This window comes from Brienomyrus brachyistius, chromosome 1, assembly GCF_023856365.1.
Source record: "Brienomyrus brachyistius isolate T26 chromosome 1, BBRACH_0.4, whole genome shotgun sequence".
Classification (NCBI taxonomy): domain Eukaryota; kingdom Metazoa; phylum Chordata; class Actinopteri; order Osteoglossiformes; family Mormyridae; genus Brienomyrus; species Brienomyrus brachyistius.
The window spans coordinates 18,985,119-18,999,245 of record NC_064533.1 but is presented as its reverse complement, the minus strand read 5'-3'; the positions used below and the strand labels follow the sequence as shown (position 1 = coordinate 18,999,245).

The 14,127-nt window shown below is 40.9% G+C and overlaps 1 protein-coding gene across 7 annotated transcripts in view; it reads right to left on the bottom strand.

The window, feature by feature from the left end:
* Positions 1–13,776, bottom strand: part of LOC125742148 (zinc finger protein 521) — a 123,584-nt gene extending 109,808 nt beyond the window's left edge. The window contains exons 1-3 of one of the 7 annotated variants that reach the window (XM_049013859.1): positions 13,522–13,776; positions 12,859–12,899; positions 2,660–2,719 (exon numbers count right to left, since the gene is read on the bottom strand). In XM_049013859.1, the coding sequence (XP_048869816.1) occupies positions 2,660–2,719; positions 12,859–12,898 (100 nt within the window). In that variant the 5' untranslated portion in view covers position 12,899; positions 13,522–13,776. Of the gene's footprint in view, positions 1–2,659; positions 2,720–12,858 lie in introns of all 7 variants that reach the window. The other 6 variants (XM_049013867.1, XM_049013884.1, XM_049013893.1 and 3 more) reach the window with 6 other exon arrangements.
* Positions 13,777–14,127: the final 351 nt, after the last annotated feature.

Genomic DNA, 14,127 nt, shown 5'->3' with positions numbered 1-14,127 from the left:
CCCACTGCATCCAACCTTGATTCTGCACGCATCTTTCTTAGCATAACCGATATAACCTTTGTTCTGTTATTCTGCGAAGCATCAAACTCAAGACACGCATGTGTACAAAACGTGCAAAAAAGATCAAAACGGGCACGTACACCTGGAGGCCAATTTATCGACGTGCTCTCGCACCGTGCGTCGTTAGACAATGGAGGCAAGGCAGATACAAGTTGTTTTTTAGAGTCATGGCAAGTTTGGAGACTGCGCTGAGTAAACAAGAAAGGCACGGACTCGGATTACAATGCGCTTTGATCTTGACGCCCATTGGAATACTTCCAGCACAGTTCTGAAAAACCCAACAATGACAAAATAATCAAAGACAGCACACATGACACCTATCAGACCAGGTGACATGTACAGAAGCCTCAATGTTGATGCTGAATGTTTAAAAATTAGCTTATTACAAGAAAAGGAAAAGAAACACATTTCAAAAAGTCATTTTGACAATGAATTAAAATTGCCAGTGCTCCACTTGTCCCTGGTAAGAAGTCTCCCAGTAATGAAAGAAAAGGCCAACAGGTGACGAGGTGACAGGCAGAAAATGACATCAGGGTACTCATCTCATGGTGCCATTACATGGCTTCCAGCAGAAATGCAAGGTTCACAGCCAGCATTTTGCCCTCGCCAAATGACGACATGGCCTCACCTTGGTCAGCTGCAATTCTTTAAATAGCACAAGTGTTTGTTCCTGTTTATTCTACATGGCTTACATGCACATGAAAATTATAGCCTGTTTATGAATGCTCTGAAATGGTGGCTCCATTTCACCCCCCCCCCCATCAGTTCTTGTGGGCTTATGGGGAATACTTGAGACAACCCCACACCTGTGTCCTAATATACTGTAAACAAGTATGCACCTTGATCTATTTTTCATCTAACAGCATGTTTTTTTCCCTTTTTTTTTGGTGAGGTGTGCAGGGAGAGTGAGGATGGAACAGAGGTGCACCAGGGCAAATTAATTCAACTTTTGTTTTTGTACAAATGAAAACATCAAGATTTATGTCTAACTAGCCTCTGAATTCTTGTTTGATTTGCTCCTTGAAACTTGTAAATTTAATATAACAGCAAGACATTAATATTTCATTCTATTCATTGTTAACTGTGAATCTCTGCTTTGCAATGCAGAACAATGCAGAAATGCAGTGCTATTTGATTATATGTGACTGTGATTAAACTTGAGGGGACTGTGATTAAGTTGGAAAGGTAAGGCAAAAAAGTAAAATATTAGAAAGAAATTATCTACACCTTTCATAAACAAAATACACTAAATAATTTCTAAGGAAAACTCACTTCAAATATTAAGAAGTCAGAAGTTTGGCCTTGGCTAAGTAGTTTGTAATTCAGTTTTGCAAAAACAGGGATACATTAAGGTCCTGAACAATGCAGCATGAAAGCTGAAGAAGCTGAATGAATAATTGCGGAGTGGACTAAGGAGTTTTTAGTATTTTTAACTGTACCCTCTATTTTAGAAAACTCTTATTCAAATCATCATAGTCGACATCTTGAACAGCACTACAGGAAAACCAGATCACTCTTCAGAAAACTAAACGGATAAATCCTAGGCAAATGAGCAAAATAGGGACATTTATATGAATACATAACAAATAGCAATATAGGAATATATACAGGGCAAGATATTAAGGACCTAAGAAACCTATTAAACCTTAAATTATGTTAAATTCCTAGAATCACACAAGTGACAGGTGTAAATCCAAACAGCACATTTGATTCGCCAGCCAATGGCATTCTGAAAGGAAACACATTGTGTTGGCTCTTAAGAGGGATCAGAAAATGTTGGTAGCGTGCTGAAGAGGGGCATTGCCAGAAGGGCCCCTTGGATGAGCCAGGGGGGATGAAGGGTGTACAATGCATTGCATCTCTCAGTTGACAGGGCTCCTGCAGGTGGGGACATAAAGCCTGGACCTGACAGGGCAGTTGTCATCAGTTCCTCCCATTAGCAACAGTTTGCAAGGTGACAGGCATGGGAGGGGGCTAGTCAAGGCTCATCAGTGAGTGCTTAAACTCCCTGGTAGGCATGGCAGCAGAGGAAGGGTGTCTAACAGATCCAAAAAAATCCATAAGGCACAGATGATGGGCGTTTGCACTACTGACTGTTCCCTTGGACAATTCCCTCTACAAAGCTTATCAATACTTTATCACCCATCTTCGGAGCACCTAGGGCCCCTGACAGTTGGACAAAGTAATCCATATTAGGATTAAAATAACTACACACAACATCTAACCTTTCCTGGAAAAGACAGAGGGAGAGATCGGTACTAAGGCCACGATTCATTCATAATGGCCATGTGAAAGCCTGACCTGGATTTCATCTCTCCTCCTGCAGGCCATCGTGAGCACCAGGCTGAGATGGAGGGGAGGGGCTCATCTGACTGGCACACTCCATTAGCCCAGAGTGCAACAGGCTGTGTGGCTCTATAGCTGATAGGCACGACTATTGGCCAATCTTAAGCTGAGCTTTAATGTTACTCTAAAAAAAAAAAAGCTTAACCTTTGCTCAAAACCACGTATCTTTCATTCCCAAGTGACTCTGTGGGTAACAGGAAAACAAGGCACCGCTTGGCCAATTCAGCATTAAAACTAGGAAATGGGACATTACCGCTCTGAGCACCAGACCGTCCCGCTGCAGAGGGCTGCTCCTCCGTTTCATTTTCCTCTACTGCCATGAAAAGGGAGAAAAAGAGAAAGAAAGAAAAATCTCTGTTAGAAAAGAAGACAAATCTGACCCATTCAACACACCCAAAGGGTCTAACTGACAAATCAACTCAACGAATTCAAGCTCCTATGGACTGAGGAAAAAAGGCTCTAACGTGGGTCTTTATTTTGAAAAGCCCTCTAACTACACATCAGAGCTGATCAGACAGCTCCCGTAATTACATTTTGGTGTACAAAGGTGACATGTCTGGATACTCTTCAGGGCTGAATATGTTTGGAACCCTGACATATCTGAAGTGCCCTGGTGACACACCACTAAGCGCTCATGCCACGGTGACAGTTTAAACATGTGTCAATAATCGCAGACACTGCATCATTTCCTTCCAAGCAGCCTTGTTTCAGCCCCTCCCCCATTGTCCACAGGTCTTTCACGCCTCTCTGGACACAAAAAAAAGCTACCCCAAGAAATCCATCATCATGTCATCAGACATCACAACATAAGCCCACAGGTCAGTTATGTACAAGCCGGGCCCTAGCATGAGTGCCCGGGCGTACCACGGACAATAAAGGGTTCACAAATTCTTGAATATTCACAGAGAAAGGTAAGGAAGAGGGAGGTACCTGAGCTGATTTTCTGAGTCAAAAGATTATAGTCAGCGGAGGTCCGATGTGGGGCTGAACATTATTGTAGCATTCTCTACAAGGAGAATTAGCACAAATCTCCCTCATTAAGAGCCAAAGAACAGACCACCTCATTGTTAAATTATTACAGTGTTTCCTTAATTCATAATTCGGACACCTTCCAACCATGAACATCAGCCTTCATTGTACTTAAGCAAGTTCACTTCTACATGAACCAGTGTTATAAATTCCTTCATGCGCATGTACACGTGTTAGCAGTTAGTGCGATTCAAAGGCTAACGAGCTAACATACTAACCACCCATCAGATTCTTTTGAAGCGCATCATCTCCCGTTTTACTGGGTCTGTATAAAGTTTGTTCCTGGACCCTTATAGAGCTCCTGGCTCTGGCACGTGTGTGGCGTGTGACATGGACGGCCACGTTGCTGCTGGGAGGGCCGTCAGCTTCCAGCGGCCTCTCAGGCGGCTGTCAGACATGGCGCGAGCGTGTACCCAGAGCCTGCACTGCTGCGTGCCACTGCCTCGTTAGCCCAGGCACTGCCACCGCGTTCTCATTAGCAGCGAGGGCCTACTTCACGGTGGAGGCGACACCCAGTCGTGCCGCGCGGCGCCCCAGACAGCAGCGGCAGCCGATCTCCTGCTAATGAGGGCGTCGCTGCCGCGGCCCAACAAGGGCGGCTGACACGATGACGCGTCAACGCGGTGATGAAAGATCAACGGTCCTGACCGTGTGGCTGCACGCAAGCGGCGGGTGCATTAATGGGCCATCCGTCGAGCCTGGATGCCGCTATCGCTCCTGTGCACCTGGACAAATTCTTCTGACAGAACAGAGCACAGCCCCAGTATGTGAGACACCAAAGACCTGTCTGGAAAGACACATAACGCTCGCTCAATAAAGTAAACCAGCAGCAACTACAGACAATCATGAAAGTAATACAAGCCAATTGCTTTTCTGTGTTATATTTTCCAAACAAACACATGTAAAAGTCCTAATTTCTGTTAGCTTTTTTTTCTGGGTGGGCATCACTTAAAAACAAACAGGGCTATGCGAAACCACAGCATTCCGTTTCTGCAAAGGAACTTCAGATCACTTGTCTCCACACAGCACAGTGAACAGGCCCTTGAGAGTCGAATCCCAAAATAACCGCTTCCAAACGACACCCACACATACATACCACAGTTTGTACTGCCGTTAGTATGACTCTGAGCTGAAACGAAATGGGATTCTGTATGGTACTCAACAGAATGGTAGAACCACTCATAACAACAAGAAGGTTCCGATGCCGCATAGGAGCTCACCAAAGGCCATTTTGGGAAATATTCATTTTGTAATCTGGGTACTATTAAATGTAGAATAAATATACAATGAATATATTCAATTATTTCCAAATTGTGACTATAGGGCCCCCTGCAACTTTTTCCATATACCTCCTATAGCTTCTTTTGACAGCATTTAAATAAGTACTGCAGAAGCGGAGAGCAGTGCAGTTGCTTTGCGTGTGTTCGTGTGTGACACAGGAAAACAGGGTGCATTGTAAATGCAGCTCAGCTCCTTCAGGTTTTCTCCAGTGCTGCACCAGCCTGGCACGCCGTGCGGTACTGCCAAGCCAACCGCTGTCTTTACATACTACATGTCACGCAGTGCCACGCAGGGGGGCTGTCACTGATTGGAGGGGCAACATCTCATTCCCTGCTGTCTATCGCCAACCTAGGAACACCTGACAGGTTCCTTTCAGATATATGTGCATTGGTTAGTTGAGACACTGTGGCCAACTAAATCTTTTCCTGCAAAAGCCCCCCTCTGACCTGAAGCCCCCTGCCACCAAAGCAGAACAATACCAATTATGACAGAGCTCAGAAATGAAACTTTTTTTTAACAGAATATTCCTTACTTAAGAGTCACGTGCAGAGAGCCAAATGGATTTCAGCAGTGGGTTTAGAACAAAAGACTCCTCCACCTGGTAAATGTAAAATTGAGGGCTCACTGAGGAGTTTAAAGCTTGTCGTTCCACTCCTGCAGCTCAAATGCACTCTCAGCTATGCCGTTTGTGTCTACTCTCTCCCTTTAACAAAGCAAAGGAAACTGATGGTAGTAAAGACCTCCCAGCAGGGTAGCTCCTCTTAGCTTGGAAATGCAAACCAACCATTTAAAAAGGCACAAAATTGCATATTTAAAGTAATTAGAGCCACATTTAATTCATATGGGTAGGAGTTGGTGTTCTCAGTGAGCCATTGGCCTTAAACTGTAGAGTTACACTGCCCTCTAATTAAAGGGATCTTTTACATCTTTCAGAGAAAATACAGTTGTATGCTTTGCTAGGTACCTTGTAAGACTTAAGAAATTTTTATTTTCTTAAAACTGATTCGTTCTTCCCCCACACCATCATATGGGCAATTGTCACAAAAATACAAACAGATATAAAAAACAGTCTCTCAAATGTATTCTATGGCAGAAGAAGCCGATTGTGTTTCAACAGGTCTCTTAAAGTGCCACTGAACAAAAGCACACCTCCAGTCCCATGTTTAATGTAAGTGCGCGCCAAAAATGGGCCTCGCAGGGCACAGTCATAGGTAAGCCACTGCTCAGAGAAAGATTGGATGAATATCATACAAAAAGGCAAAATCAGCTTGAGTGCACCATCCGTGGAGAAGGGCAAGCTATGGTCCAAAGCACAAACCCGAAACACATAGATGTGGCAGACGAACAGAAGAGTCTCAGTGTACAAGATAGGCTCAGCATCATCAGAAATAAATAGAAACTGCACCCACACCAAACCGCCACAAACACTATAGCACAAAAAAATGTTATATATTCAGAAAAATCACCATTTGTCCTATAGTAGGATAAATGGCATGCGTAGGGACTGTGCCTCTATCTAGACTTATAAAAGCAGCTCCTAAATGCTTTGCTATACTCAATTCCAGGTACAACAATGTGCTTATGCAGGAAGGTTTAACTTGAAAATGCTACAAAGGGAGATGCAGAAGCCTTAGTAAGGAGTCTCCTTACAGAGACATTAGATAGGTGTAACACCCAGGCTTGCTAATGTTAATCCCCAGCACTTCAGCCCTGGATACTGAAGATACAGGTCGCAGAGGGATACTCAGGAAGCAGAATGTCCCCATCCGGTAGGAAGCACAACGGCATGGGAACTGCGCTTCACAGTGGCCAACTGCAGCCTTATTACGATGCCCCAGTGTTCAAGCTACATGGTCAAGGACCAGAGCACCTGGCCCTGGCCTGAAGAAGAATCCCCCATTCCCAACCCATCTGACCCTGGCTACATCTGGGATGGTACAGCCAAACAATCAACCGATAAAGACTGCTAAAGACACATAGCTGATTTTGTGTTTTTCACTTGCAAAGGATTTCTTAAAAGGAAAAAAAATCTAAGCTGTATACCACTTATTGGGCTGCTGTTTTACAATTTTTTTGTAACTTGCCAGAAATCTTTCTTTCAGTAATATAACTGAACCACAGCTCAATGTCATGCTATATTTGAAATTATATATCCAAATTAAGAATTACATATCGTTCTTGCACTGGTCCACTAGCACAGGCTGGAAAAAATGCATTTTTAAACAAGAAATAAATTTCAGTATTCTACCATGTGTATAGGCCGACACACATATATATGCATACACAATTATGCATTCTTCGATAAAGGAGAAAATATTTGAAAGTCTGGCTATCATAGAAAAATACAATGAAATATAGGTCCTGGAGTGTTTTAAGTCCGGCTTGTGCGTTTAAACCACGGCTCTCAGAGACAACTAATATATTACTCCTTTGCCACGGAGAGTAAACGCGGCGGCTAATTTAGAGAGAGGGGTTTTATAAATCCCCTATGGATGGATCCTAAATTGGTGCGGAGAGCTTTCCCTGTAGGTGAACAGAGGGAGGTGAGCCAGAAAATACACCTAGCAATTGACGATGACAGGAGAACAGAACTTTTACATTACACGACTGAGGGGTAATTACTTAAACACACGGCGCTTATTAAAAGTTTTGCATCTGTAACCGTTTTAATATGTTTCTCAATTTCGAGCAGCAAGTGCTTTAAACCCTTTTCTTGCGCCTCTCTTTATTCCCCTCCACGGGACTCTCCCGGTAAATGAGACTTGGATCTTCGTCATTAGTTGCTTACATTCCCTGTGCAAATACGATCAAACTGGCACAGACTACGCCGGACAGATCTCTCTATGGTTTTAATTACTATTTCTTGCAGACTATTTGAGCCCTTTACTTAGTTATTATGCGTGCCCCGCTATAAAACAGGCCGTATGTGCATTATTTAATTTATTTTTTTATAATTATTGAAACATAGTAGGTCCTACCTGATAATCACTTCTGATTTTAGTTCTTATCTAAAAGACAACATACTGGTGTATATGCGAAAATTTCATACTGACAAAAACGCTGTGGCTTTGATGAATAAGGAGCAGCCGAAACGAGCATTGAATAAACGGGAATTTTATAATAATGACTTATTCGTTTTCCCAACAGTTTGTATTTGCCTCAAGACAGAATTACGATATTAAATGTAGGTGAAGGTGTGGGTACAAAGGTAAAATTCAGTAGAACCGAATGAACATATCTAACTACTACGTATTCTATGGTAAACTTTTCCTTAATACAGCAACTGTAAAATACACAATTCGGTTAAGTTTGGGAACAACTATAAGTTAAGTTGTTATAATTATAAGGCATTAGTTAAGTTGTCTTTAAAACTTACTAGCCGCTGTAATAATCCCCCGGGTAAGCAGGAGCGTACCTCTTGGTATTACATCTCTAGCTGTTTTATTCAAAGCGGCTCTCCAGCTTTGAATGTCTATTTTTCCACTGTAAACTTCGCCCGCCACCTCAAGTTTGCATACATATTGTCTCGTGCGATGCCTGTAACTGTAATTTCCCGCCAACTGGAAAAAAATACCTCCCGAGATCCTTTGCGAATATCATTCAGTCGTGTACTCAATTATGTAAAGTAGGTCTATGTATTTCGTATTTATATTATTGCATGATTAATACGACTGCTACTAATATTACTAGTAATAGCAATAATTATTTTTTTTCTGCACGTTGAATGTTATCTGCCAAATTATGATTATTTAAATAATATTGACGGGAAAAGGTCATACTCATCTATTTCCGGTACTGATGAAAGCAACTTCCATCTCAGCATGTTCAGCATCAACTGAACATGCACATCCAGAGCCACACCTTCATTATGTTTTGTTGTAATCAGAAGAGTACAACTGTAAATTATACGGGCAAGATATTATAAGCACTGGGTCATTTCATTTGGTAGGCCTATACTTAAAGATGCTGGCATGTATCCATCTACAATAAATAAATAAAATGTATTGTAGATGAATACAAAATTCCATTATCCCCTCTTTAATAACCATAACATTTAAGAGCATCAAAATCAAGCAATGTAAGCATATAGTCGATTCATGAATATGCAAATATAATGATATATTTCATGAGTTCCAGTGAATACCAGCATCCATTAAATCTATATAATGGAAAATGTAGTTTACAATAGCATTATAGTTTGAACAAATAACTTTTAAAGTTCAGTTGAGCCCAAATGGTTTATTTTCTTCTTGACTAATCAGATGCCACAAAAACAGACTGACATCAGTAATATATGGAATCAATAGAGAAATCACATTTAAGAGTATATATTTCACCCTTTTTGGGTGACATATGTGGGCAAAGATAAAACATAAGGAGTTTTAAAACCAAAGAAAGGTCCACAATGCACTGTGATGACAGAGGCAGGACACGGAAGCAAAAGTCCCTTAACTGATAATGAGATTCTGCTGTAATTGCTCCTCTAGTCATTTTCTTTCCATTGGCCATCAGGTTAATTCTAGATGAACACCTTAGCATAAATACAAAAAAGCAGTGATAGTACTTATTCTGCTTTAGGGTTTTATTCAGCTGCCAGAAAATACTCACAGTATAGTAGTATTAAAACAGCGGTCTAACAGTACATTGCAGAATGGTATTGTAATTTAATAATAGTATTGTGGTATAATGATAAGAGAAAAACACAGTGTGCGTTTTCATGTTTGTATGTGCCTACATATCTGAAATTATTTAGCTTCTAAATTATGGCGTATTCCACATACGTCATCCACACAGACAGAGAAATAAAAAACATACCCAAACCAAAGTCTGAAATTAAAGTGCTTTTGTCATATGGACTATTTTTATTTAGGTAAAATTTGACTTGTCAAATAGCTTAGCTCATAAGAATACTATAAATCACCACATAACTAATTTCCAGTAATCTATGACAGCTAACTAGTCCCATTCTCTTCATCCTTCTGCAGCAAGAATAGCAATAAAATAAAGTACAATGTGTTTAGAGAATTACTTCAGCCTTAATGAATTTTCATATCATAAATTGCCTTTCTTTTAACAAATCAATCAGAATAAATAATACAGTTCTTAAGTTTAAATTTTCGCCTTTACACAAAGGGAATCGGATGAGGTAAAGCACATACACTGATCTCAAATGTCTTTTGAAATAAAAAAATCAACATAAGTAAAATCAGTTATACCTTAGAACCACTAAAGGATGCATTGCTAAATACAATATTAGACCAGTTCAAATAATAAACTTTATAGTCAAAGATTTCTGAAACATAGAATAAAAAAATCCAACTGCCACTAAATGACAGACGACTAAGTTCAGTAGAGAAAGTAGAATTCTAAGTTTCTAATACAGAATTCAATGATCAAGAACTTAAATGACCCAGTAATGAAAATTCAGCAAAAACCACAGTCTAAAAAGGCACCACAAAATGTTTATATTAAATGAAATGGATCTTCTTATGGAGAACCCGCTGTTTTATGAAAAACTAGGTAAAATAACTATGCTGAAGGAATGAAGGAAACGGTTAAAAAAAAAATGACAAAAAGTTTTGAGGTTATGAATCTGGAGGCTGAGTAAAAGTGGTATGAGAAATGCTGGGAAAATGAGTAAAATTAGTAATTTCCGCAAAAGTACTTAAAGAGGATCCTAACTCTTTTGCCAGGAAATACAGACCCCCCCCCCCCCGCACTATCGATCCTTCTGCACAACTTCGGGATGAAGGTGCTTTGCCGGTGCTCCCCTGGCCCCCACCAACCCCTGCCCCATGTGTGCTCACTCTCGTCCTGTTCATCACATCTCCAGACCTTGCCACTGCTTGCAACAGATGCGCCCGGGACATATCCAGACATATTTCAAAACAAATCAGAAGCAAGTGTAACGGCTTGCCGCAATACACAGTCACGTTGTGTAATTTGCAGCGCTTGACCTGCAGTTGGTGGTGCTAAAATATTTCCCTTAGTCTGTAAACATTAACCCTTATACATTTATATCATCTGATAGCTGTGGTTAAATCACAAGGGTTTATCCTGCATTATGCGCTGCAATAATATTTTCTTCTCTACTGTAAATATCAGTCCTTATACATTTACATCCACTGATAGTTACTGCTCCCAAAAAAAGCAAATTCACCTTTGTATCTATTTTGTGCACTGTCCATAGAAAATAACATCTGCAATTTTCAGAATTGTAACTGTTAAATATAAATAATCAACATTTTCTACGGCTAATTAAAAAAATAATAAATCAGTGCTCTTGCTTCTGTAAATTTAAACATTCAACATAACAAAATGATGTGGGGAAAAAACACCTAAAATTTGTAATACAAATCTACAGCCTCTTGAAGATCCCTCTGACCATGCATGTATCCACATACAATCCAGCCAAAGTCTATCACATACCTACTGTTTAAGATCAGAGAATGAAAAATTGCTTTGTCTGTGATTGTTACAACATTGTTCTTTAAGTTGCTACAGCAGAAATAGACCATAACTTAATGTATCACAGAAACAGCAGTAAGTCTTGATCAGATGCACAGAACGGATCGGTGTGTAAACAAAAACTGCTGTAAATATACTGAAAAGGGAAGCCCTAATAAGATTTCAGACCAGGAATGGACACCCTGACCCCAGCAACACACCCCTGCTCAGCGTGTTTGTGGAATTGTGGAAAGCTCCTTTTTATGTGCGTTGCTGGTTACAACCTGAAAAGGTGCTTTGGATGTAAAGGTGCTGACCTCCGTTGTAAGATGTGGATGTACATCTGTGTATGTCGCCAGTTGTTTTTATGGTTGCATTAATAAGTTGCCGAAATAATCGCAGACATAAGACCCACAAAGCGCATCTTGAACACCTTGTATTATCCCATTGACGCGAGGACTTCCAGGAAGAGTGACTCCAACTGGGCATGTGAAATTGTGAACAATTATTTGCTGTGCAAAACACAACGCCTGCCAGATGAACTGGAGCTCAACCCTTAAGATCAGCAGATACCCCACTGCAAACCACAAAAGGAAAACTATCGACTGTTTTGTGTGGGTTCGCGCGTACGTGTGCGAGAGCTCCGCTTAATCCAGTCATCTTTCAACAATAACGCATGACAGCAGACGCGCGCCTCTGCATTCCAATAGAGTATTTAATAACTTTCCCCACACTCACGCATTTTTAGTGTTTTTTTAAGATCTTTTCATCTTCAGCAATTGTGAACTAAACCCTATAAATTAAACGTTTTTATTATTTATGCACGATTTATTGTAAGTTATTTGCATACGATGTACTAAAATCATACGCTTTCAGTAATAAAACCAAAACAGAAGCAATACAAACCCCATAATTCGTAAGGTTTGCAAGTTACATATCAATTAAGCTGTCACTGATGAGCCTCCTATCCTTATTTAAATTGCTCAGTCTATATATCATTCTGTGATTTGGCGAACATTTTTTTTATTTTCCACTTAAAACCTTAGCATTCTTAGTTTATATTTTTGTAAGTCCTCCCATTATCTTTTCCTGTTCCTTTCCTTAAAAAAATATTACTGTTGAAAAAATAATAAAAAAAAATAAGAGCACGCTCCAGTCGGCGACGTCACGTGACGCGACGCTGCAAAACTCGCGTGCCTTCAGTCCGCCGCTCTTCAACATCATCAAGGAATGATACGGATGCGCACTTCACATGTTAACCAGTAACCACCACCGCACCACGGATCTTACGGATCTCGCGGCATCTGACGTGCCCCGCATCTGTTTCTGTCTGCTTCTCGCGCGTAGATGATGTCCTGCTCTTTGCTCCCACCCCCCACCGACCCCCATCTCTCGTTTACAGATTTAAGTACATGTCGCACATGTGAAGTCTTGCAACATTTCTTTCCAAATCAGCACAGTCCCAGCGCAGAGAAAAAAAAACCTGTTGTTTCGCGTCACACGAGGGGGACACGTTTCGACGAACTTTATTTTCTAAGAATCGAAACTTTTCGTCGTGCGGTATTAACCCGATTGATGCGACTGATGCGGTGAAACAAAACGTGTATTTATATTTCACATGGTAGTTCCTAGCTCTGGTCAACCTTCGCACACCTCGCGAGTTGTAGCTGGATGCAGTAGCCAGCAATTACTTACCTTTTAAAGATCTTGGTTTTGCTTGCTTGCGGCGAGACATCCTAAAGAAAACAGTTGAAGCTGCCCAGTTTCAGATTGAACGACTGTATACGCTAGTGTAAATAGCGAATATCCTATGAAATCCGTTTTTATTTTCAGACAACAGAAACGGTTGTTCTCTCGAGATTAAAAAAAATGTATGTCAAATAAAATCTGAATGACGACTGTTTTGAGATAAACACACAGGGAGGTAATGCGTTTAAAAATCCAAGCTACCTATTTAACGCAACTGTGGTATTAGGAAAAGTATCAAAATAGTGGTAATTCCGCCGCATACGGTCCCATCCTTCCGATATTGAACATTCGTCTGCAAACATTTAGAGACGCGCATTAAAACAAAAACATGGTTATTTCTTTTTAATGTTTGCTCTGAACTGTAATCGCGCTGGGAAGAGATCAGCAATCGCCTGCTGTGAAAATGAAAAAAAAAATTGCAACAAAACTTTTAAAAATTGGAGAAAAAAATATACTTTTTACTACATACTAAAGTAAATCAGACTGTCTCCCTTTTCTCATTCCCGTTTGCGAGCACAGGATTTGGATCTGAATATGATCTAAGTCTACGTCTAAATTGGTAAAAAAAAGAAGCAGAGAGAAGATGTGAGCTCCCTCCTCATCACAAACCTGCAAGGTCTTGGACTGCGCTGTCGCTCCGGTAGTCCACATAATAATGGAAAATGGAAGCAAGGCCCCCAAAGCCATCAGGACGGCTCCAGAGGGGGCCCCTAACCCGCAGGGACTCGCTCTGTACGTAATCACTGAGGAAATCATTGTCAGCCTGCCTGCTCTCACACACAGACGGAGAGGCATGATTAAAATCCTCGGGACTCCGGCAAGATGCGGACTCCTGGATCCTATCTTACGGCTGGATCTGGAGTCGACAGTCAGCATCGAAAGCGAGTCTGTTTTTTTTTCGCTTTTCATTTCGCCTCTCGGCTTACTACGTCTCCGGCAGAGTGATGGTCCCCCTTCTGGTCGAAACGATTAGGGAGAAGGATTTTGCTGTTATTGCTGACATTGTTACCTGCGGAATAATCACAGAACAACGCCACATTTACAGTTTAATGAGGGGCATGGCATGGAAATCTGTAAATGGAAAAAGGGGGGGGGGTGTGTTTAATAATTGTGTGATTTTTGCAGATTTTTCTTAGATTCCATCCGTGTGGATGCAGTACGTTAGAATATCTTCTATAGCTGTTTCTGAAATGTGTTTGTGTTGTATTATTTGAG